The sequence below is a fragment of the Globicephala melas genome, chromosome X (genome assembly GCF_963455315.2).
Source record: "Globicephala melas chromosome X, mGloMel1.2, whole genome shotgun sequence".
Classification (NCBI taxonomy): Eukaryota; Metazoa; Chordata; class Mammalia; order Artiodactyla; family Delphinidae; genus Globicephala; species Globicephala melas.
In genome coordinates this window covers 24154598-24179639 of record NC_083335.1, presented here as the reverse complement: position 1 = coordinate 24179639, position 25042 = coordinate 24154598, and the positions used below count along the sequence as shown (strand labels likewise).

Genomic DNA, 25042 nt, shown 5'->3' with positions numbered 1-25042 from the left:
CTAAAGATGGAAAACTGTGACTCCTGGGCCAATGAAGAAGTCCCGCGTTATCCCACCCATCCTCTAGTGGCTGTGGCTGGAAAAGACACATGTTGGAGTGACTGCTCAGCCTTATGCCAGATGTTGCCTTTCCTTTTTTTCTTTTTTAAATACAAATAATGAGTCTAGTGGCACTGCCAAGCCTTCTACTTACCACTCATACAGTCCTTCAAGTAGATCTTGAAATTCAGGATTATAGTGCTTTGGGCCCAAACAATTTTGTAAGATCTACAGAGAAAAGAAAAAAGATACAACTTGATATTTAGAATAAGGTTGTAAATATTAAAACAAAAGTTGCTATAAGTGTGAACATAAAATAGGTGACAGTAAATTTCATAAAAGTATGCATAAAGAACACTGTTATTTTAAATGTATTGTTTAAAATAAATTATCGCTGATTTGGGGGGATAGCCAATGCAAAATGCAGAGACTACAAAAGTCATACATATGGCTACGTTGAAGAGAAACTAATATTCTTTTTGCTCTATTATTCTAGGTTGAATACTAGTTAAAATCACCCCTACCTCACCTCCCGGAGAAAACATCTAGAGTTATTTCCAAATAAAAATAGGGTGCTGTGAAAGGCCTTCTAGATGAGATACTCCAAGAAAAGACACAGTGTTTGGAAATGCATCACATTACAGGAAGTTAGCTGATGGAAAGGTCCAGATGTTTTAAGTATTTATTATTGGCCCTATGACCAAGGACTCTAGCTGATCAAAGGTGCTGGGCTTCCTAGGTGGGGCAGTACATGGAAATTGCCTTAGGAAAGGCTTTGTAAGTTTCCACATTTGTCATTTGTATGCAGTCCCAGGCATTATCTGCTACCTCCCAGACTGCCCATCATTTTGCTCCCTTATAAGACTCGTGAACCTTTGAAAGTAGATGGGGATACTCTTTTAAGATTTGAACCATAAGGCAAATTAACCGTATTTTATCTGGACAGGAAGACATGATCTTTATTCTCTTCCCTAAAGACACGACTGCGTTCAGGCAATATTACCCACCACTCCTGATGGCACACCAGAGGATTTTCAGTGACGTCTGGATGAATAGATTCTATTTTCACACAGTTGTATTTATTTTCTTGTATGTAGTTTCATGGATATTATTGCTTTGGACACCGCTACCTTTAAGTAAATGAGTAGCTATAAAGATAAATATTAAGAAAATAATAGTATTGTGGTATGTGGATAGATCACAGATTGTTAAGGAAGTTTGTAAGGAAATGAAATTCGAGAAATGATGTTTAAGGGCTAATACAATGAGGTGTTCCCACCAAGATCAACATGCATTGAAATGGTCCCTTATTCGTACGAGCAGGAATAATCTGTTGCTCCTTTAACTTACTTGTGGCCATTTACTGCCTCTTATTTGTATGTTCTCTTTGCCTCTCCCACTGTTTACATCTTCCGCATACTCCATTCGTCTTAGTGAATGCCATATTGAAGTCTGGGAAGTGAAACTTCCCAAAGACATGTTCTTTGGTGAAATCCTTGTCCTCTAATCTTCACATCCTAGCATTTTAGTTGACAATTTTAGATTTGATAAAATAGATTTTATTTTCTATTCAGTTGCCTTCTCTCTGCATAAGCTTCCCCTGAAGACAGTATACACAGTGATGAGATTTCTCAGTTATACTCCCGTTTTCCTTCTTTATGAAAAGCTTCAACCTTTCGTTTTCCATCTGTGCCACCCCCACTACTGGGCTGGCTTTGGGTGATTGTCTCTTCTCGGCCTCACTCATCCAGCGCATTTATTCAAGTGAGATGACCGCAATATGAAGCACTGTCATTCGGTTGGAGAGCGTGTGTGTGCAGATTGAGATTATTAGAAAAATAATTCTAAAGGAATGGACTTCTGATATATTTTTCCTAAGACCAAAGCAATTTAGTAGCTCGGAGTTTTCACTCAAGAAAATGAACGGCTTTTATCATATCTGATGGAAGACTTCTTTTGGGAAGTCTGGCATATTCTGAGGCTGATTTCTGTAGCTTACCACCACTTAACTCCCAACACAGCTGAAATCAGATAGGTTGCCGTAGGACAGCAGTATCTTTTTGTAACTGAGGAAGTAGAAAAGGGAAGGGGGGGCGCTGAAGAAATGTCTTCTCTTTGAACACACACCAAAAAATGTGGTCTAATAGCTTTTTCTTAAAGAGAAAATACCTATAAACAGGTAAATCTGGTGAATTAAAACCAGAAACCTCCCTCATTTCTCCCCCCAGCCCACCACATGTTCTCAGGGTACCTAAATCAAAGAGAAACAGATTAAGGTGAACGGCAAGGAATGTTCTGTACTCAAAGCAAGATCAATCATTATACATAGATCCTTTTTTGGCACCGATGTAGAAAATCCAAACATGGAGATACTTAGGTCTGCAAATAACCTAATCTGCATACCAGATGGATCTAAGGGAAAAAACATAGACACTTTTCCACACACATATTTTTTTTAAATATGAGCATAGAAAAACAGATGCTTTTGCCCCCAAAGGGTCTGTGGGCCTCTCTCGAGTAGTCTCATGGAGGAATTTAACTTCAGATTTCTAAAATTACGAAAATGTCTAGATTAAGCATTAAATTGGAAGAGAAAGGGCCTCTGGAAAACCAGCTGAACATCTTCTGAATTATTTTTAACTGCTCAGTGATACCCAGCCCCCAATTTCACAGAGAAGTGGATGGAGGAGTCAGTAAAGGGAGGTCTCCCCCAAATGGGTAGACTATGATTCCCTGACCTTCAACAAATAATTTAATGCTCTGCCACCTGCATGGTTCAGTGAATGAATCTGCTGTTTAAGTTTCAGTGAATGAGGATTGTGGCATTATTTCTTTACGCCCTATTTGTGGGCGTAAAACTAAATCTCCTTAAAACAATGAATTTTGTCTACATTTCACACATATTCCCTTATTGCCTTTACCATATCTACCATCGTATCAAGCTATCCATCTTCTCCAACAAGTCTGACAAAGGCACAGTGAACACACAACATGGATCTGGGAGCTTGATATTTCCTCCTTAAATTTCACACAGTAGACGGTAAAACGGCTTTTATACTTGAAGTTCTGAAACTAGTTCAGAAAGAGCGATTATAATTACTGTAAAAGCAAAGTTGAATATTCTCTTGGTTACCAAAGTCATTAAAGAACTGAGGGTACAATTTATGCCTTGTTCATCTGTAACAGATGGAAAGAAAAAAGATTTAAGACTAACTGAACAAGAAGCGCTCCCATTAACTTGTTCCTTTGTGCACCGTGTTACGCACAAGCCTCCCAGCCCACCCCTACTCTGATAAGCCCTGCACCAAAAATTCAAAGAAAGGAAAGATCAGGAGCAAAACATGACACTTTTGGCAGTGAGGCCTCACTTAGCTCACATCAGTAGAATCATTGCTGCCCTACGTGAGTAACATTTCAAGATAATTGAGATGTACTCTCTTAAGTATCGGGAATTTGAGCATTTCTGATGGAAACCTTCCCTCGGATGTATTATAATTTCCTTAGGTTTTTCAGCAGAAATTACTGAACGCAATAAGCCATACCCTGATGACTCAGGCACTCAGGATGAACATCCATGATTACACTGTGCCGTAGTACAGTGCTGTCTGCTTTTGGGGGGGACTCCTCCTTCCCCTTTAAGTCAGTTTGTCACTTCCTCTGCTGCTAATGTGCCTCTGTCTAATGTCACCACCCCCCTCCATACACACCCCTTCTAATGTGTAGCTTTTCACTTACTGTGAACTAGAAAACCAAAATTGGTAAGAACTGTATGTTAAATAAGAGTTAAGAAGGCACTGAAAGTGAGGATGAGGAAATAACTACGGCTTTTAACACAACAGCTTTGTGACACCCAGAGGCTCCTCCCTTTAGATAACTTTCCCACCTCTTCCAGTTTAAACTAAATTTTGAAAGGGTAGTGCTGTGAGAGAGCTACCTTCAAATAAGTGAGTTTGCTTTGCACAGACCATCTGGGCATGGATTAAAGGGGATATTCTAATAGCTTCAAGTTTTTCTGAACCTGAAAAACACTATCTTAGTGAATGACCTCTCTCCACGGTTATTTAACCCCACGCAATTACATAACGCACATCCCAAACACTTCTGTAGATGTTATTCAGTTTAATTCTGACAACAGTGCTGAGACAGGAAAGGCCAGGCTCATGGTCCCAGATTACAGGTAAGGAAATGGAGGCTGGAGAAAGTTGAGTGATTTGCCCACAATCAAACTGAGTATGTGACAAGGCTGGGCTCCTGGGTTCTCTTTAAGGGGTCGTCTAACACTTGTGTTTTCTGTGGCTCCCTGTTGCCTTTCTTATGCTCAGAAGAACACTAAACCCTGCCTCTGGTGAGACAGACTTACTCTCTTTCCTTTGGGCTTGCTTCTTTATTTCTCTCCAAGCTCTGCCAGATGTCCTTAGGAATCATGCTCATTTTTCTAACAGAACTCAAAACCCTCTGATTATATTATGTTGAAGGTTCTCAGGGAATTAAAAATTCAACAAATGTATGGTCCCAACTTGCCATCAAAGTTAACAAACATCACCAGGAAGGATGTTTCTCACAAGTGGACACTGAAGAATACATCCCAGCAGATACCTAACAGCTCATTTTGTGTCACAGTGGTGTGAGAAATCACCTCCTCAAGACATTCATTAACCTTTCATTTCCTCCGTAAATAATCAGTCAGATACGTGGCTCATATTTTAAATTAATCAAAAATAGCGCTCGCTCGCTCTCTCTCTCTCTCTCTCTCTCTTTCTCTCTCTCGCAGTACTTAAAATGAATTGAAATAAGCATGATATTTAAATATGTGGTTCCACACCTCTGGGCCAGCTTAAACCTCATCTCCTCCAGGGAGCCTTCCCTATCCATCCCAGCAGGCCTTAGACATCTCTTCTTCCTCTTCTCCGAGAACCTAGAGTAATTCTTGATATTTGACATTTAGCACATATTAAGAAACCATGTAATGTACTGCCAAGAGCGTGGGTTCTAGAGGTACACAGACCTAGGTTCTAATTCCAGCTTTAGCATTTCTTAGCTGTGTGGCCTTGGGTAAATTACTTAAATTCTCTTTGGTTGAGATACCTCATCTGTAAAATGAAACTTATGATACTTAATCTGTTTAATTGTTCTAGGGATTAAATACAGCACCTAGCGCAGTGCCTGGCATATACTAGGAACTCAATTAAGGGCAATTGTTTTTAATATTATCATTATGACCTTTTATATATAGTTCTGGTTTGATATGTGTACATTGTTTTCTCAAACTGTTTTTAGACCCTTGACAGCTGTGTCCATAGAGGAATATATGATGAAGTTTAATGGCCCCTTACTTGCACAGGTTCTCTCTGAGGTCTTATTCCAAATACTGTATTCATAATTTTGTATTATTTTTCTTAAAGAAGGCTCTTAAAGTGATAATAGCTTCAGGCCTGCACAAAACCTGGTTGTGCCTCTGGTTGTGTCTTTAACCTCTATCATATCCCCCTCCTCACTCCCACTCCTGCATACAGTCAGTACTGTACAGTCAGTACTCAAAACAATGACATTTTATAAAATCTTCAATTAACCAGAATTTTTGCTGTGCTTAACTATAAGGAAATAAGCTTATGTCAGGTATTCTGTGAAAACCTTTCAACTGCCAACCAATATATTTAGTTGGAAAATATTCAATCCACTTACATATTTTGAGATAATAAAAATGCGCTTTGTAAACTGTAAAGCTTAGTATTAATACAGTGCTACTCATGAAAATTATGAGAAGAGTGATGACCCTAAAGCAGGGTTTCTCAATCTCGGCACTACTGACACTCTTGGCTGGATAGTTCTTTGCTGTGGGGACTGCCCTGTGCATTATAGGACATTTAGCAGCATCTCTGGCCTCTACTCACTAGATACCAGTCACCCCTCCTAGATGGGACAATCAAGATGTCTCCAGGCATTGCCAAATAACCCCTAGGGGAAAAATCCCTTCCCCCACTACCTTAAGGCACATTCAGCACCAAAAGATGTACAGATGTTCACAAGTCTTTCATATTAAGGTAAGAAAAGGAAGGCAAGCATTTTAGAAAAGGTTTTTTTTTCTCAACTGCTTCTGCTAGAAAAGTTTTCAATAAGCAAAAGCAACCTTGATTAACCTGAAAAATCACATTAACCCCATTCCTTGAGTGTTCTATTCCCTAAGCATTCCAGATAAAGAAAGAAAAATGTACCATACATTCTATTTTCTAATTTGTATGCAAAGTTCAGCCCATTTTCCAGCTCAACAGCTGAGTACAGAAATCCAGTTCATGGGTGAGGGATCATCAGTTTCATCACTTTTGCCATCTATTTTAAGTGATAATGATGCCACCGACCTGGAAGTTTAGAGAGCTTTCTTCCCTTGCTGTTGACATTTTTAACTTTCGTATTAGCAATTCTCCCTGTATCCTATGCCTGAAAGTAAAATGCAACAAAAAGAAATCTGGCCCAACTAACTATGATTTACTATATATAAATGACCTAACACTTTGTCGATTATTTAAAAGTAATTTGCTCTAGCCATCCCAATGACTGTGCAATTGAAAATGTCCTTGAATAAGCAATATTTCTTATTTTTTATTTCTGCAGGTTGTGATCCTGGGGAAGCATTCAAGGGGTTACCACTACATGCTTGCTAACCTGGTAAGAACAAGCAGAGCTTAAGTTTCCAGGGCATTATATTCTATTTAGTTTGTGTCACCTGTAATTATCCCTAAAAGAAATACAAGAAGAACCTAATGTGTTCTCCAGACACTTCGAGAAATGGGTCAGTAAATACTAAAACCTGAATGCAATAGCCTTGTTTTCAATTATGCTGTGTCTGTTTTAGCTGTGAAGCTTATATCCTCTCCTCGTTGAAAAACTAATAATTTGATATGATTCTTCACTGATTATTCTTAGATTTAATTTGGAGTTGAAACGTCAACCATTTTAATCAGGTTTCAAATGTAAAACAAAGGACAGGGGACACAAGAAACCCACTCTTTCCCCAATTAATCCAAGTGTATGTGCACATTAGTATTGGATTTGTCTTTCTAGAAACAGGCCGCTACCAAATCTTTTCAAACCAGATGTGAGCAGTAGGTTTGAACACAGAACAATTAAGTAGTCCTGTCAAAGTGTATAGCCATCTTTCTACGTATACCAAAACACAACTTGCATCTTCAACTTCAAACTCCCCATGCCTTTAAAATTTGTGACATTCTGGAAATTACTTTTTACTACGGTTGGTTTATAGGTCTTCTTTCTCTAAAAGGACAATTGGTTTAGGAATTAACAAAGTGGCTTCTAAATCCGTAATATATGTTTGGCAGAGGTTCTGAATAATACTATCTCCCTGTAATGAAAGAGGAATGGTAAATTATCACTATGATACTAAGAATCTATTAAATTATTACATGACATGAGTTCTAGCCCCAACTTTATTTCATTAGCACAAGAGAATCAGAATCATTATAGAGCTCTTAAACCAAAAGAATAGCAACAAAGGTGAAAGATTATCGTAATTATATTCTTAGATTTCTTAAATCAAAGAAAAAAATCTTATTTTAATAATGAATATTTTTAAATGAGAAAGGAAATGTTACTTAAACCTCCTTAAGAAGCGTGTGCACTCAAACACTTTATAAGATGAAGATTAGAGCTACTGCTTTGAAATGTTGTGTGCATCTTGTCCAATAAATTACTCAAAGTGGAGCGCTTCAGTCCATTGTAGGGACACATGAATCGACTCTTTTAGAAGAAATCTTGATTCTTAATTTACATCTGAGTACATCCAATTTGTTTTTAGACAACTGATAGGTAAAGGATGTTTGTTGACTCGCTGGGGGTTAGGCCAGGCTTTGGCAGGAAACATGGAGGTTATAGCAAGGTATCTGAGGCAGGTATTGATGGATTTTTACCATTTCTTTCTCACCCAAAAGTATTTTGTTCTCCTTCCTTCCTTCCTCTCTTCCTTCCTTCTTCCCTCTCCCTTCCTCTTCTCCTCTGCCTAGGGTTCACTCAGCACTGATGGTACATGAGACAACTTTAGGCAGTGCACACACGAACTTTTTTTTATTACAATGGTAAATGTATTTATTTACTATGTACTAGAATAACATAAAACTAGCACATCAAAACCCAAATTTTATGGATGTTATTACTTCATACAGGGCTAGAGATTTAACAACAAATGAAATAATTGTTTATGTCAAATGTGTCAAGTAAACAATAGCATGTTGCTATAAACAGATACAGCAAAATCTGTTTGGGGTATATGCAGTTGTGGTGCTACATGGATGACTGAAGTTTGGGAAAGAGCATTGAACTAGGGGTCAGAGACTTTGGGTTGTCCTACTGACTTTGCTACTCACTAGCTATGGGATGTTGGATAAGTCACCTCACCTTTGAGGACCTCAGTTTCCATACTGTAAAACTCAGATGGGAGTGGGGAGTTCATTGATGTATTGGTTGGATCCTTTAGAAGCAGATGCTGAGATATAAATAGAAGTGCAAGACATTTATTGGGAGTAATGCCTGTGAAAAATAAAAGGGAGAGGGACACAAGTAGCAAGGGAGCCCTTCAGACCACAATTCAGGTCTGATATCAGCGAAGGAGGGGAAAAGGAAGGAAGTTTGAGGGATAGTTAGGGAGTTTGGGATTGACACGTACACACTGCTATATTTAAAATGTTTAACCAACAAGGACCTACTGTACAGCATAGGGAACTCTGCTCAATATTTATGTAACAACCTAAATGGGAAAAGAATAGATACATGTATGTATATAACTGAATCACTTTGCTGTACACCTGAAACTATAACACAACGTTGTTAATCAACTATGCTCCAATATAAAATTAAAAGTTAAAAAAAAAGATCTTCAGACCATGGGCTAGCACACCTGGGAGCTACAGTGCAACAACTCCACGTGGAGGAGGCCCATGCTGCCCCCAAATGGCAAGCCACTGTACCCCAACCTTGCGCAGCCACTGGCTGGCAACTGCCTGGGAAGCACCCACCTCCCGCTTGCGAGCTGGGGTAAATCCTGAAGGCGCCTGAAGCTGGAGACTGTCGGCTAACTCATGTCCTGGAGGCAGGTTCTATGTTAAAAGATCTAAGTCTGAGCCCTGCACATCAATGGCTGTCTCAGTTGGCGTAAGGTGACCAGATGATCTATAAAGACCTTTCCCATTCTGGATTTCTAACTGGGCCTCTCTAATCCTACTGACAATCCTTCAGAACTTTGGTTTCAATTTTGAGACCCAGACCTGACAGAAGTGAAAGCATGTAGAGTGACAGAACTGCAAGAGAAAATCACTAGGACAAGGTTGGGGAAAAGAATGGTAAACTGGATGCCTAACACAGAACTCAGAATTATGAAACCTTGGAAAGATGCCTACTACAAGAATAAGCAAAGTCTGTTCCCTCAGAAAGAATGTAATATATAGTGTCATGTCAGTCTGGATAATGAAAACATGAATTCATTTACCATGCTTTGAGCTGCCACCCCTTCTCTTCCTCTAGTGACCTTCTTTCCATTTGAACACAGCCACGTGTCTCCATAAGTCCCTGTTCTCTATATCAAATTGCATATGGGCAATACAGATAGGAACCGTTACTAACCTCTGATAAAACAATGAGCCACATTATGCCTTCCGTGGTTACCAGATTTTTTTAAGCAGCTAAAAATACCCCCAAAACACATATACATATATACACACAGCAAACTAAAACTATTTAGAAGTCATTTAGATGATCAAAAACGGGTAAGTGGAGCTAAGAAGATGTTTCCTTTCAAGATGAGCCAGCTGGATGAAAGCTGAGGACACATGCACAAGGGAAGAAGTTCTCATCTGAATCTTGGTGTAACAACAGCACAGAACCACTGCCTTCCTATACCGATGCAAAATCAAAAACACTCACACTGCCTACCTAAGCTTTCTGGAACCACCTGCACCAGAGCCCCAAGTGTCCCCTTTGCTACTAAGTCCCATCTATCCAGCAATGACTTCTATGTGCTTTTGCATGGACCTTCCCTGGTAGCAATCCTAAAGTGACAAGACCTGGATATTCTGTAAATGCTTCAACAAAGACCTTTCATAGGTCAAGGTGTACATTTCAGAATGGACAACAAGCTGCAGAAAGCTCTAACTTGTTGAAACCCCTGGAAGAAACAAAAGATTTCATCGGGAGCACAGGCCAGAGATGTGATCTGCTCAGGCCAGAAGTGGACATGCCAATAATCAAAGAGTTAGTAAGTCTCTTACAAATTCTGTATCAGTCAGTGGTGTCATTTCTTTTTAGGGGTTGTTCCACAATTGATTGTTATTTCCTCTTCCAGAACTCTCCCTAAGGTGGTAATGTGTCTCTACTTTAGTACCAGAGGTAACCAGCAGGTATACAATTTGTCAGTCAAGCAACCTCTCTCTCTTTCATGGTAAGGTCCTGGATCAGGATCCTTTCCACTGCATTCCCAGGCATGTTGTGTATTGTGATTTGTTTCATATATGTCAATAACAGTGTGCATTGGGCTTCCCTGGGGGCGCAGTGGTTGAGAGTCCGCCTGCCGATGCAGGGGACACGGGTTCGTGCCCCGGTCCGGGAAGATCCCACATGCCACGGAGCGGCTGGGCCCATGAGCCATGGCCGCTGAGCCTGCGCGTGTGGAGCCTGTGCTCCGCAACGGGAGAGGCCACAACAGTGAGAGGCCCGCGGACCGCAAAAAACAAAAACAAAAACAAAAAAAATAATAATAGTGTGCAGACCCCTAGACTAACCCTAGGCATAATAAAGAAAAAAAGCACTAGACCAGGAGCTGGGAGATAGGTTCGAATCCCAAGAATTGATCTAACTAGCCTGTGACAAACCAAACCTCTCTGAACCTGTTTCTTAATCTGTAAAATGAAGAGATAGACCAGATCAAGGTTTCCCAAAGTGTGCTATTTGCACATGAGATGATTTGAGGTAGTATATGGCAAAATTTCTTAGACTGATTAGTTTTGAATTTATATTAAATTTATATTAAATTTATATTAAATGACTCTCCCGTCAATTCTATGAAGCTAAATTAGATATTTAGATTAAAAAGCTTAGTCGATGTAAAGAAAATATATGAGGTAAAGACTAGTTCAGATGATCCACCCATGTGGCAAAAAAACCCTGTAAAGGGGGTATATTAGAGGCTAAAATTTGAAAAACACTCCAAGGTGACTTCCAGCTCTACATTTCTTCCCTCGTGGAGGGTCAGTTTGGACAAGGGAAGGCCAGGAGTGAGAGTGTAGGCGCAGCAGCTGGGTGAATATAGAGGACATAAGTGGCGGAGCACAGGCAGAGCCCTGTTAGCCTTGGGGTATTGTCATAGAGCAGACTTCAAATCAGTCCAGGGGGGCAAAAGCCAAGCAAGGTGTTGAGTGCCCTTAGCTACATTCTAAACAGAGCTGCAGCTCTAAAAGATCAATCAAAGCCATTTAATAGTTGCCACAGAACAAACTGGATCCGGGTTGAGATGATCCAACAACAGATGTTCAGTACCCAGCCCCCCAAATAAACCAAAAATCCCCAAACATTTGGGGCGCCAGGGGAAACTGTAAGCCACGGTAGGACTCATTCAGTGCTGCGCCAGTTAACCTCTGCCTTAGAAGACCCGACGGTTTCCTTGCCTAGGCTGAGGCTGGTCCCAGGGTCGGGGACAGTTGTGGACCCTACAAGTGGAAGTTAGGTAATGTCAGCTGCCAGCGGGAGAGGGCCGTAGGACCGGTGATCAAGTTAGCCATTGTGCCAGGAGACAAAGGGGGAGGAGAGCTGCCTAGCTGAGACTCCTCCCTGCTGGGCTAGCTGTTCTCTTTAGGCTTTTCCTTTAATGTCTCCAGTGAGGAGAGACTTCCTACCCACCCATTTCCCCCAAGCTTTTTAGAGATCAGGAAACAGGCTCAGAAAAAATACATGCCTTGTCTGAAGTCTCACAGCTAATCCACTGCCAAGCTAGGCTTCCAGTCCAGGCTGGTCAGACACTTTCCCAAGAGCACCTCGCTCCTCTCATTTTACCCACCCAAGCATCTCAGTGAGACAGAAGGCCAGCCCCACAAAGGTCACATAAGAACATCTGCAGAGACATAAATGTATATGAATGACGTATAAACTATAAACTTATGAGGGTGAAGTAATCAGAGAGAAAAAGACTTAAAAAAACAAGGACAGCTTTGTGAATCTGGGTTTGAAACGCGTCCAATGGGCCAATATGAAATGTATCTTAGCAGGCACCAGTTACATCTCCATCACTGTCTTCTCCCCTGCTACATTCATATTCATCCTGTCTCTCTCTCTCCCTCACACACACACACACACACACACACACACACACACACACACACATTCCTCTCCCCTGCTCCCTCATCCCTCTTCTTTCTATTGCTCTCTCTTCTCTCCTTCCCTCACCATCTGCCCCATTCATATGATTAGTATGCCAGAAAATAACGATGGGGAGTACTAGATTATATCTAATTTTTCTAAAATTTTACTAAAACAAAAGCATTAGTCAAAAAATAGAACTCCAAAGAAGCATCCAGGAGTAACTGGAGCTTGGAGAAGTGAACTCTGCAGCTTCCCAGATCTAGGGATGTACCTGAAACAGAGAGGGGCCCACTTTGTTTAAAGAGAAAACAAGTTTGAATGAGATTGAATCATGCTGTTTTGCTTGCCAATAACAACTGTTCCCTTCTGCTCCCTTCCCCTCCCAGGTCTTCTTGTTCTGTTCTCTACTCTTTCCCTTTCTTTGTACTTCCATTTTTAATGTTCTAAATAAAAATTCAAATGCTCAAAGTCACGTGTTGTGATCACTGACACCTCAGCAGATAGCATGTAAACACAGAGCTCTGGGCTGGAGCCCAGCCTTACGGGCAAAGGAGGTGAGCTTGAAGGGGAAAATCCCCCCTGGTCCCCAATGCCAGGAGCCCAGTCACCTCCCCTGGGTACACAGCTTCTCTGGTGGTTCAGGATTCATTTTCTTCTCCAAATGAAGACAGGATACGGCAGAGTATCAAGGGAGTGAGGAGTGGGGACTGGGCAGGGGTCCAACGCCCTACCATGCATTTAGAAAGACACAGGCAATTGTCAGCTTAAAGTAGCCAACTTCGAGACTCTCATTCCCCCTCTCCAAAAATGCCTCCATTATAGTCAACCATCCCTGCCTCCCCCCCACACACCCCCCACCTGAAATTAACAAGGAAAGATCACTTCCTACTCAATGTTCTAGCAAGATGCATTGAAAAAATTCTGTTTTCTCCCCCGGGCCCCTCCCACATCATATCTGCTAAAACAGTGCTTCTCAAATTATCTGTGAAGAAGGGCCAGATTTTCCCCAAAATATTCACACAATAAAAGCACAACAATAAATTACTAAAAAACATGAAATAAACAAAACAAGACATATAAAATACAAGCCCAAGATTTTTTAGTATTAGATTCAACAGCCATATTACTCTGTCAACTTGCTTATAAACTAAAGGCTTATATTCAGTTTCTCTCCTTCTATCATCCCTGACTGGTAACAAACAGCAGACCAGCACCAGTCCACACATACTTCGGTTAGTATTACTCTAAAGATTTTTATAACAAGTTCGTTTTTCTATATACCACGTATATGCCCAATACCTTGTTCACTCTACTACAAGGAAGACAGAAGGTGGTCTCTTTAAGAACCGTATAAACATATTGAACAGACCAAACTGGCACAACTTAGGATCACTGGCATGGAGGTAGAACAGGTGCTGGGACCTGTGCTGGGAATGAAGAGAGGACAGAGGGTGGGGAGTCAAAACTCTGCATAGTATGGCCAGAGAAGGGCTTTCAGAGAAGGTGACTTTGAAACAATGATCTGAATGGTGAGAAAGGTCTAATTATATGAAGAATCAGGGAAAGTTCATGTAATGCACAGGGAACAACATGTGCCAAGGTCCTAAGGCAGAAAAGAGTGTGATACCTCTCTGAACTGTTAGAAGGCAATTTTGGCTACAGCAGAGTGAGCCTCAAGATCTGGATTATCTAAGGCTACTGCCGGGTTAAGTTTTAGCTCTTTTCAACAGCATCAGAAAGCCACTGAAGAATTTCAAGCAGGGGAGAGACATGATCTGATTTTTGCTTTAAAAAAAAAATCAGTGTCAAATGGATGGATCTTATGGTATTTAAATTATACCTCAATATAACTGTTAATAAAAAAGAGATCAGTGCCTATTTTTCCCACTAATAACATTTATGTCAACTTGTAATTATTTGTATATTCATACAGATAACTCCCACTGGACTAAAGTGTTGTGAGGTTAGGGACCAAGTTGGATATGGCTCGCCACTGTACCAACAGATAGCACTTAGAAGGTTTCGAAGTATGTTTGTTAATTGGATTAGAGAATAAAACAGTGAGTGAACAATACAAGCAACCTGTAATCGAGTGCTAATTTATATGGTGTAATCTTTAACTCTAGGCATTACATCCTCCCAGGAGGATGGATCTGCTTCTAGAAAAAGACTTGTGTCTCTCATTAGCAATCTGATAACTTGAGTCACCACAATTACCATGCATTTCCCCATCAAAGCATCACCCAGATGAACAATTCAGACGGCACTAAAGGCAGAGCCAGCCTTCATCCAAATTGAGACAGATACTCCTCCTTGGCAGCCTTCCACCCCTCATTCTATTGCTTTTATCTTCCATATAGGCCAGCCACCTTTCTCATTTCTCACCCATAATCTACCATCAACTCAATGAAAGTCACCCAACTCATCTTGTCTCTGTTTTCCTCTCTGTACAAAATGTACCCTAACAATAATATTATACGAAGGAAATCGCCACATAATATCTTAAAAATAAGTGCTCTAAAAGTAAGCCTTGAATATATCTATTTCCAAACCTCAATTATCTTACCAGAAGGAAACTGAATTGTGGTACTATATGTATGAATCAAGGGAGACAGGATGATACCAAAGTCATCTGGATCCTTGGAAGACTGAGTTGTCTGGCTATTCTCAAATCAAGGACAATCTCTCTTCGGATGGCCTTGGAGAATTGATCAAAGGTAGCTTACAAGGCCTTGCATTAGGCACAGAGGTCATGGTTGGTTATATACTGCTGGGTTCAGATGTGGGCAACAGTCACTGGCTCAAACAGATGTGATGTGACTGAGAAGCAATGCAATTGATGAACTATAGCAGAGCTTACAAATCTAAATGAGTAGTTTCCTTCTCAGAGGAATAACTTCATATTTCCAACAAATGTTGCCATTGTTGCACAGAGGCAAATAGTCAAGTGTACAGATACTTAGAACATAGAAAGTGAGGAAGTAGAGTTTCAACTCGCCCTATCTGTGAGCACTAGGATTGCCTCCAACCTTTCTCTGCCTTCTCTCATCTCCTTTAATCTCTCCCTCTGCATACAGTTTACTGGACCAACCAAAGGAAAGGAGACCATCATGGCAGTGAGCAAAAAACAAAACAAACAAAACACAATTTCAAGCAAACCAAATTGGTGAAATGTAAGGAGCACTAGAATTTGATATCTAATCTAAACACACAAAAATCATTGAGTATCTGATCATCATTTCTAGTTATTAAAATCCCTATGAAATAATAAAATGGGCTCAACAGAAATTCCACTCAGTACAGCTGGGGATTTGGAAACTCGGAGTCACTTAGCAATAATAGTGTGGAGTTTACACATAAACGTATTACATGGAAAGCATGGGAAGGCATGCGACAATGAAGGAGGACAAGAGCCCATAAGCAATCAACAATGTGCAAGAGCCTATGTAATAACTGGCAAAAGGGGACACAACTGGCCTTATTACTATCTGGTAGAGAATACAGAGACAAATTTAATATAGATGTTTCTTAGTCATTATTTTACTAATTGAAATGGCCCTTGAAGAATGAAATTTCAGTAGACACCCAGAGCTATAAGTGATGAAGTGAGGGCCCTTACAGAACAAAGGTACCAAGGCTTAAAGGGGAGCGATGTGGCTAGAGCATGAGGTCTCTTGAAGGAAAAGGTGTGGATAAGGCCAAGAGAACAAAAGATAACAGATAATGGAAATCCTTGAAGGTCAAGTCAAGATATTCAGCTGTCAGTATGTCTGTAGAAAGCAGGGAATCATTGCAGTGATTTGAGGAAAGGAGTATTATGCTCTAACAGATATTTTAGGAAGATAAATTTATTATGCAAAAAATAAACTGGAAAGGTAAAGAACTGGAAGTTGGAGCACCACCTAGGAAGCCAGGATGATAAACTAGGCTGGTGGTCCTCAAACCCACTTGTGCTTCAAAGTCACCTGTTGAATTTATTTAAAAAAAAAAAAAAAGGTGCTTGGGCCCCATACCCAGTGACCCAATAGGCTTAAAGTGCCATTAATTGAAAGAAGGAATACAGGAAGAGGAAGAGATTTTAAGGGAATATAACAACTTTGCTTTGGGGCACATTCTTTTTAAGACACACATGGAATAAGGAAGTCAATTTAGTTGGTAGACAGAAAAGGGGGTTCTAGAGTATAAGAGAGGTTCTAATTGGAAACTCATTGGTGGCTCATTCAAAGTGAATTCAAGGGGGCTTCCGGAGCTTCCCTGGTGGTGCAGTGGTTGAGAGTCCGCCTGCCGATGCAGGGGACACGGGTTCGTGCCCCAGTCCAGGAAGATACCACATGCCGCGGAGCGGCTGGGCCCGTGAGCCATGGCCGCTGAGCCTGCGCATCCGGAGCCTGTGCTCCGCAACGGGAGAGGCCACAACAGTGAGAGACCCGCGTACCGCAAAAAAAAAAAAAAAAAAGTGAATTCGAGTTGAAAATTCCAAAAGAAAACAAGAAATTAATTTGTTTTATAGACTCTAAGCCTTAAAATGTAACAAATTCATTGGCTGAGGTATTTTATGTATCATAAATGTTACTTATCATAACCGAGTAACATTTATGTTAAAAACGTTGATTCTCAGAGCCCAGCTATGTGAGAATCATGATTATCTACTGCCCCCCAACATACACACACACTCAAAATTTTAAATGGAAAAAGGTGAAGAGAAAGAAAATGAAGAAATTCTAATATCTTTGGTTAGATGGGAGATGCCAGAAGAAGAAACTGATTTTTAAGCAACAAATGAACTGCTATGATTCAGTGAAGCAATAGAGCAATTGCTATAAAACAGCAACCTGCTGAAAAAAAATGAGCCATCCTTTCCCACGAAAATATCAAAGAAATCTACTGGAATGCATTTTGTCTTCGGTCAAACTATATTATTTTAAAGTATATAATTTTTAATAGTAGATGAAGCTCAGCGAGGAAACAATTCATGATACAGAAATTTCCTTTGAAGTCAGACATGTTTAAATGCATGTATTAAATAAAAGGATATGGGTTTTCTGTCCTTTTTTAAGCAGTTACTATTGGAAGAAGTGCTTGCGCCAGGCACTTAAACCCTGAAACAAAAATGAGAACGAACTAAAAAGACTTAAAGAACTTTAAATATTACTTTTGTTCTGAGCCAAGGATATGAGTTAAAAAGTAAAAACTTGTAAACTTTCTTATCACATATTTAGATTGGTAGTCAAACTTATACTTTTTCTAAAGACAAGGATTTTGTGATAATAATAAAAAAATCCATCTGTATTCACATGTGTTACTGTCTGGTCACTGCACTACTTCTGTTCACCGACCTTCCTCCCTTTATTTTCCCCTTTATCACCCACATGTTTAACGTTCATTCTGGTTGTGCTAGTGTCTAACAGAGATTTTGGAGAGACTCAGTGCCAGTGTTCTCAACTTGAGGCCCTTCTGTGACCAAGTCATAAAGAGAACACTAGCAAGAGTTGTGAACAAATGCAATGCCTTAAAATAATGAGATAAGAGGTGACCATGGACCAAGGGCCAGCCAATTCCTGCTCCATAGCTAGAACTTGTATCCCAACTTCAAATTTCTATAACTGTCTTTCATCTTCTGTTTTCCCCTTTATCATCCAGATGGTTGAAGGTCATTTCTGTTGCATTAGTTCCTGCTCAGAGTTCTTAGACAGACATCTTCCCACCTCAGGGTCTCTACTGTAGCCAACTCAAGCCGTGAATTCTGGCAAGAGGTATGGACAAGTGGGATGTCTTAAAATAATCACAAAGGTAGAGAAAGTGAACCAGGAGACAGCCAACTTCTCCCCTGAATCAAGACATTTCTCCTAACTTCCATCATCCTACCAGAATACTCCCTGCCACAGTCATTTTATTTCCTTTTCTATACACTCTGCATGGTTTATTTTCTTGTTCTGCTTCAGTGTCTTTACATGGGTTTCAGGGATACATGAGGGGGTGTGACCAGCACAACAACAAAAATCTAGCAACATATTCTAGAAAAGTGCAGTGTCATAAATTTAGATATCAGAGGAGGAGGACCAGTACCCTGGCACCTCTTACTTTTCGGCCAGAATCCATCTCACTCCCCTTCCTTTTTTCCTGCCTACCTGTCGTGTGTTTGCTGGTCAGCTTTGTTGTGTTGGTTATTTCAATGAAGCTATGGGTATACTTAGGCCCCAATTTACAACTTTCCCAATTATGGTTGTACATGATCATAGATTCTAGCAACTTCTTCTAGAAAAAAATAGCAACTTCTTCTAGAAATAAAAAACAATGGGATAGATATAGGAGGTGAACCAGGAACCAGCAAAATCTCCCTTCTTAACCATCTCCTCTCTCCTAACCTCCATCTTTCTACCACTGACCTCTCCCCTTTTATTCTCCCCTTATACCATCCATATGTTTGGTGATCATCGCTTTTGTGTCAATGTCTTTTGAGAGGTTTTAAGAGACTCAGCCTCAATTTTACCACTTTGAAGACTGTGGTTCACCAGCCTAAGGAGGAGATCTAACCAGAGGCTATGAATGGATGAAATGCTTTAAAATTATGGGATAATCTGTTGAATCAAAATGTATTATTATAATCTTCCCATTTCTGTGTCTTTGTTTTCTATTTGCTTTGTCAATAATTGAGGAAGGTATGTTAAATCTCCATTTTGATTTTTTTTAATATCTTTTCTAATATCTCTTTCCACGCAGTGCAGCATGAGGAATCTTAGTTCCCCGACCAGGGACTGAACCCGAGACCCTGCAGTGGAAGCGCAAAGTCTTAACCACTGGACCACCAGGGAAGTCCCTCCATTTTGATTTTTAAAAATAAATTTAGTACTGGGAATTCCCTGGTGGTGCAGTGGTTAGGACTCTGGGCTTCCACTGCCAAGGGCCCGGGTTCAATCCCTGGTCAGGGAACTAGGATCCCAGAATGCTGCATGGGATGGCCAAAAAAAAATTGTTTTTAATAAATTTAGTACCAAAATAATAATAATAATAATAGGATAGGAGGAAGAGTAGCCCATACTTCTCTCCTAACTTCCATCTTCCTACCACTTACCCCCTGCTCTTTACACAAGTTTGGGGGGGGGTCTTTGGCCTGCTTTTAGGGTTATAGATGTCATAACGATAAAAATCCATCAAAGGTTATTATGGGATGGTGTAATGCCTTAAAATGGTGGGATAGGAGGAGAAGACTAGAGTCCACCCAAACCTGCCCGTAAGCAGAACGTTTCTCTGAACTGTCATCATCCTTCTCTCTCTCTTTCCTCCTTTCCTCTCCTACCTGTTGGATGTCAGCTCTGCCGCATTAGTGTCTCTGAAGAGGCTGTAGAAAGAATCAAGCTTTAAGTTTTACAATCTTGTAGACTGTCAGTGCCACTTGAACCATGGAATTTAGCAATATTTGATACAAAAAGATAATTCTTTTTGAAGAAAAGGTATCAGAAATAGGACAATCAAGAGTCAACCAACTCCTGCCTTTCAGTCAGACAGTTTTCCTTACATCCCCTTCTCTGCCATTCACCTCTTTTCTCCTTTTCCCTTCTGTGTCCTTGATAATTGTTGGTTAGCTGTGTCATATTAGTGCTTTTGCAGAGGGATTAGGGAGAATGCAGCCTTGATTATCTCAACCTTGAGAACTGTGACTTGCTGCATCTAAATGCTGGGCACCAGGGCAACATTCAAGCCATAGAATCCGATTAGAGATTACAAACAAGCGAAACGTACACAAATAGGCCAGAGGGAGAATTAGGACCAATAGCCAGCCAACTCTTGCCCTTTAGCAACAAGATCTCTCCTTTCATCTCCATAAAAGCCTATTACAAAACATAGGCAGAACTATAGGCAGACAAAAATCACAGCAAGATCCTTTCTGACCCACCTCCTAGAGATATGGAAATAAAAATAAACAAATGGGACCTAATGAAACTTCAAAGCTTCTGCACAGCAAAGGAAACCATAAATAAGATGAAAAGACAACCCTCAGAATGGGAGAAAGTATTTGCAAATGAAGCAACTGACAAAGGATTAATCTCCAAAATTTACAAGCAGCTCATGCAGCTCAATAACAAAAAAACAAACAACCCAATCCAAAAATGGGCAGAAGACCTAAATGCACATTTCTCCAAAGAAGATATACAGATCGCCAACAAACACATGAAAGAATGCTCAACATCATTAATCATTAGAGAAATGCAAATCAAAACTACAGTGAGATATCATCTCACACCAGTCAGAATGGCCATCATCAAAAAATCTAGAAACAATAAATGCTGGAGAGGGTGTAGAGAAAAGGGAACCCTCTTGCACTGCTGGTGGGAATGTGAATTGGTACAGCCACTATGGAGAACAGTATGGAGGTGCCTTAAAAAACTAAAAATAGAACTACCATACGACCCAGCAATCCCACTACTGGGCATATACCCTGAGAAAGCCATAATTCAAGAAGAGTCATATGTCACAATAGCCAGGGCATGGAAGCAACCTAAGTGTGCATCGACAGATGAATGGATAAAGAAGATGTGGCACATATATACAATGGAATATTACTCAGCCATAAAAAGAAACGAAATTGAGTTATTTGTAGCGAGGTGGATGGACCTAGAGTCTGTCATACAGAGTGAAGTAAGTCAGAAAGAGAAAAACAAATACCGTATGCTAACACATATATATGGAATCTAAAAAAAAAAAAAAAGGTTCTAAAGAACCTAGGGGCAGGACAGGAATAAAGACATAGACATAGAAAATGGACCTGAGGACACAGGGAGGGGGAAGGGTAAGCTGGGACGAAGTGAGAGAGTGGCATGGACATATATACACTACCAAATGTAAAACAGATAGATAGTGGGAAGCAGCCGCATAGCACAGGGAGATCAGCTCGGTGCTTTGTGACCACCTAGAGGGGTGGGATAGGGAGGGTGGGAGGGATGGAGATGCAAGAGGGAAGTGATATGGGAACATATGTATATGTATAGCTGATTCACTTTGTTATAAAGCAGAAACTAACACATCATTGTAAAGCAATTATACTCCAATAAAGATGTTAAAAAAATAAATAAAAATAAAAAGTACAATTTTATTGGAAAAACTACTTTTCATCAGACTTCTTACTAAAATAGAAGGGGTTCCTCATCAGCATTATTCCCATTTTACAATTATTGTTGTTACAGTTATTGTAAGCACTGTGAAACCTTTGTCATGAAAATAAATATACGAGAATGAAAGGAAAACAAAAAAAGCCTATTACAGTATCTCCTTTCTTTTTCTACCACACTTCTGCTCTCTCCATTTTGTCCACGGGGCTGTGTTAGGCATTCTGCACATGTGGACGGGTAAATCTTCAGGGCAGTTAGTAGGAGCTAGTGTTGCGCAGGTCTTGCTAGACAGAAGAGCCATTTGAGGTGACCTTCCCCTGGCTTGATCTGTGCTGCCGTGGACGCATTTAATCTCACGAGGACAGCCAGGCTGGTTCCAGTCTGAGGGGTGCCAGAACTTAATCCCAGATACAGCTGTCATAAAACACGGGTTGACTGAGAAACTCCTAGGTCCTCAGTGGTATGGTATGCTACTGCAGAGAAAGACAGCCAAATGGGAATACACGGGGCCTGTGTGGCAGAGTGAAGCCTCCTGGAAGTAAGCAGAGGTGACTGGTGAGGTAAATTTGAGTTGGACCCCTCTAGTGTCTCTTGTAAGAAAAAGGTAGTGAGGTAAAATGTTTCTGGAAAGGAGTGGTACGGTGAGTAACCAGACTGAAGTGCTGGCTCTTATGCCTTAAGGCAGACGTGAGATTTCTGGGATCCTTTCTCTCGCCCTCCTTTTTGTTAATCCTGTGTTGCCATTTTAACATGCTAAGGTATGAGGTAAACAGGGGTGTGATGCTTATCAAAGTATAAAAGACACAAGAAATACTACTTCCTAGTGCAGACTGTGGCCATTGACCCTGGGAACCAACATGGTGGCAGAAGCATTCTCAACCCCTTTCTTTCAAGGAAGGGGGCTCCACCTCGCAGGCCAGGCTTTTAGGACACAGGAGAGCCCCAGAGAGCCCACTCTTCACCCCTGCCAGCAGACAGATGGGTAGTTGCTCAATGCTCTTCTTGTGTAATACTTGTTAACTGGCAAGTATGGTTTGGCACAGTAAACGACTTAAAGCCATTTGTTAAAGTTTTGCCCTCAGCTCTTTATTTGTGTATTTGTTTAGGGGGTGAGAGTTGGGAGTTGGATAACAGTTAGGCTTAAGCCCCATCTGGAGCCTCTGCTAGGCTTTACACACAGGCAAGCCTCTCTGCTGATTGCAGTGCAGAGGGGAGCAAATGGGAGAAAACACTGAGTCTTAGTTTCTTTCAGGAAGGAGGCCTTTAGGAGAAAACTCATCCTAACAAGTTAATGTTAATTTTAAAAAGTACTTTGGGGTCACTGGAAAGGAGGAATGGTTCTCAGTGATGCAAACTATTTGTCCCTTTGTCCAGTCTCCATTGGCTCATATCCCACTTATGAAAGGAAGAGGAATGGGGCTGAGAGTAATAACTGAAAAAGCTGCTTCACTAAAATATTTTCTATGACTGCCTTGTTGACCATGTTAAAGAAATGCAGAATTAAAAGAAGCAGTTGTAGGGATGGTGACTAGAGAGAGAGGTGTGCAGGATATTGGTTACATTCATGTGTTCAGGTTGTGAAAATTCATCAGGCTGTATTTAAAGATGTGTGCACTGGGACTTCCCTGGTGGTGCAGTGGTTAAGAATCCACCTGTCAATGCTGGGGACACGGGTTCGAGCCCTGGTCCGGGAAGATCCTACATGCTGCAGAGCAACTAAGCCCATGCGCCACAGCTACTGAGCCTGTGCTCTAGAGCCCGCAAGCCACAACTACTGAGCCCGCCCGCATAGAGCCTGTGCTCTGCAACAAGAGAAGCCACTGCAATGAGAAGCCTGTGCACCACAACGAAGAGTAGCCCTTGCTCGCTGCAACTAGAGAAAGCCCACGCGCAGCAACGAAGACCCAAAGCAGCCAAAAAGAAAAAAAAGAAAGAAAAACCTTATCATTCTAAAAAAAGAAAAAAATAAACATGTATACCCTTTTCTATATGATTATTATACTTCAATGAAAACTTAGAATGTAAAAAAAGAAAACTTTAGAGAAATAGTAGGGATTTGAGTAATATAGTGTATGCATTTATCAACTCATCGAGTGGTACATTTAAGATTTGTGCATTTTACTGGATGTAAATTTTACCGAAAGATAGAAGGAAAGGAAGGAAGGAAGGATGGATGGAAACTGCAAACACTGAACTCTAGTTAATGGCCTGCGTGCTGAAGTCTTTTGGTATGAAGTATACTAATATCTGCAACTTACTTTGAAAGGTATCTAAAAAATGAAATGGATTGATGAATGGATAGAAAAATATTAATTGTAAAATCTGAAGTGACTGTACAATTCTTTCAACTTTTCTGTATATTTGAAAATTTTTACATGTAAATGTTGGGGGGAGAATCTAAAGGAAAGAGGAAGAATTCTTCCCGTTTCTTTATGGATATAAATTGGCTCGAGCCCATTGAAGACCCAAGTGCATCAGCAGCAATTGGCAAGAGACAAAAGAAGAAGAAAATGGTGGATGCTATGAAGTAGATGTCAAAACACGCTCAGGGACACATGTGAGACATACCCCGGGGTTTGTACCATCATATACAACCAAGCTGTCAGTTTCGCTTTTTGGCATTTCTGTAAATTACAAATGTCGAAAGTATTCATTATTAGAGTCTGAAGCAATCTGCTGCATTCGGCATGTTAAGCTGAAGAAGAGTTTTTGATACCTCTAGCTAGGGTCAACGTTTTCAACATTTTCCAGTTATATGAATCATTGTATTTGTACTCAATGAAGAAAAACTAAAAATACAGGTAAATGAAAGAAATAAAAACATTTGAAAGTTGACACCTATGTTTGTCGTTGCAGCAGCTACACTAAAGACATAGGCACTAAAATGGAAGGATGTATATTTTCTCCACCATGCCTGTAGTTTCAGAGCCAGAGTGTCCTAAGAATTAGTCCATATCAGGGTTGTTTGTTTGTTGTGGTTTTGGTTTTTATTGAGATATAATTGACATATAACAATCTGTCCAGGTTTTCCTTGATTGCTAAAGAAGAATCCTGGGGAAGGAACTTTCATTTCCTCCTTAGCGCTCTAACCAACAGATACAGTGAGTACGAATGCATGACCTCCCACAATCATTATTCTCTTTCAATCTCTTTCTAGGGTTTTACTGATATTTTGCTAGAAAGAGTCATGCACGGGGGAGCCAACATTACAGGATTCCAGATTGTCAACAACGAAAACCCTATGGTTCAGCAGTTCATACAGCGCTGGGTGAGGCTGGATGAAAGGGAATTCCCTGAAGCCAAGAATGCACCTCTAAAGGTAATGTTCCACGACATGTAGAAACCTTAGGCCAGCTTTTCAGAGCATCTCAGTATGGCCTTTATATATTTACGGCCATCCAGTGATCAAGTGGTCGCCCCTCAGAAGTGTTTCAAGGATGCTAAAACACAACTGCAGATACTACTGCTGCACTTGAAAACTAAATTCCCAAATAAAGAAGCTATTGAGAAGGAGGTCTTTTAAAACCCAGCGTTTGGGAAGG

At 40.5% G+C, this 25042-nt stretch overlaps 1 protein-coding gene across 8 annotated transcripts in view; it reads left to right on the top strand.

Annotated features, from left to right (window-relative positions):
• GRIA3 (glutamate ionotropic receptor AMPA type subunit 3) overlaps positions 1-25042 on the top strand; it is a 293982-nt gene that overhangs the window by 173123 nt on the left and 95817 nt on the right. For all 8 annotated transcript variants that reach the window (XR_009560811.1, XM_060293089.1, XM_060293090.1 and 5 more), the window contains 2 exons: positions 6649-6702; positions 24658-24819. Coding sequence is in view for 7 of the 8 variants with exons in the window: in XM_060293089.1 (XP_060149072.1) it covers positions 6649-6702; positions 24658-24819 (216 nt within the window). In the remaining variant the exon portion in view is untranslated. The remainder of the gene's footprint in view (positions 1-6648; positions 6703-24657; positions 24820-25042) is intronic.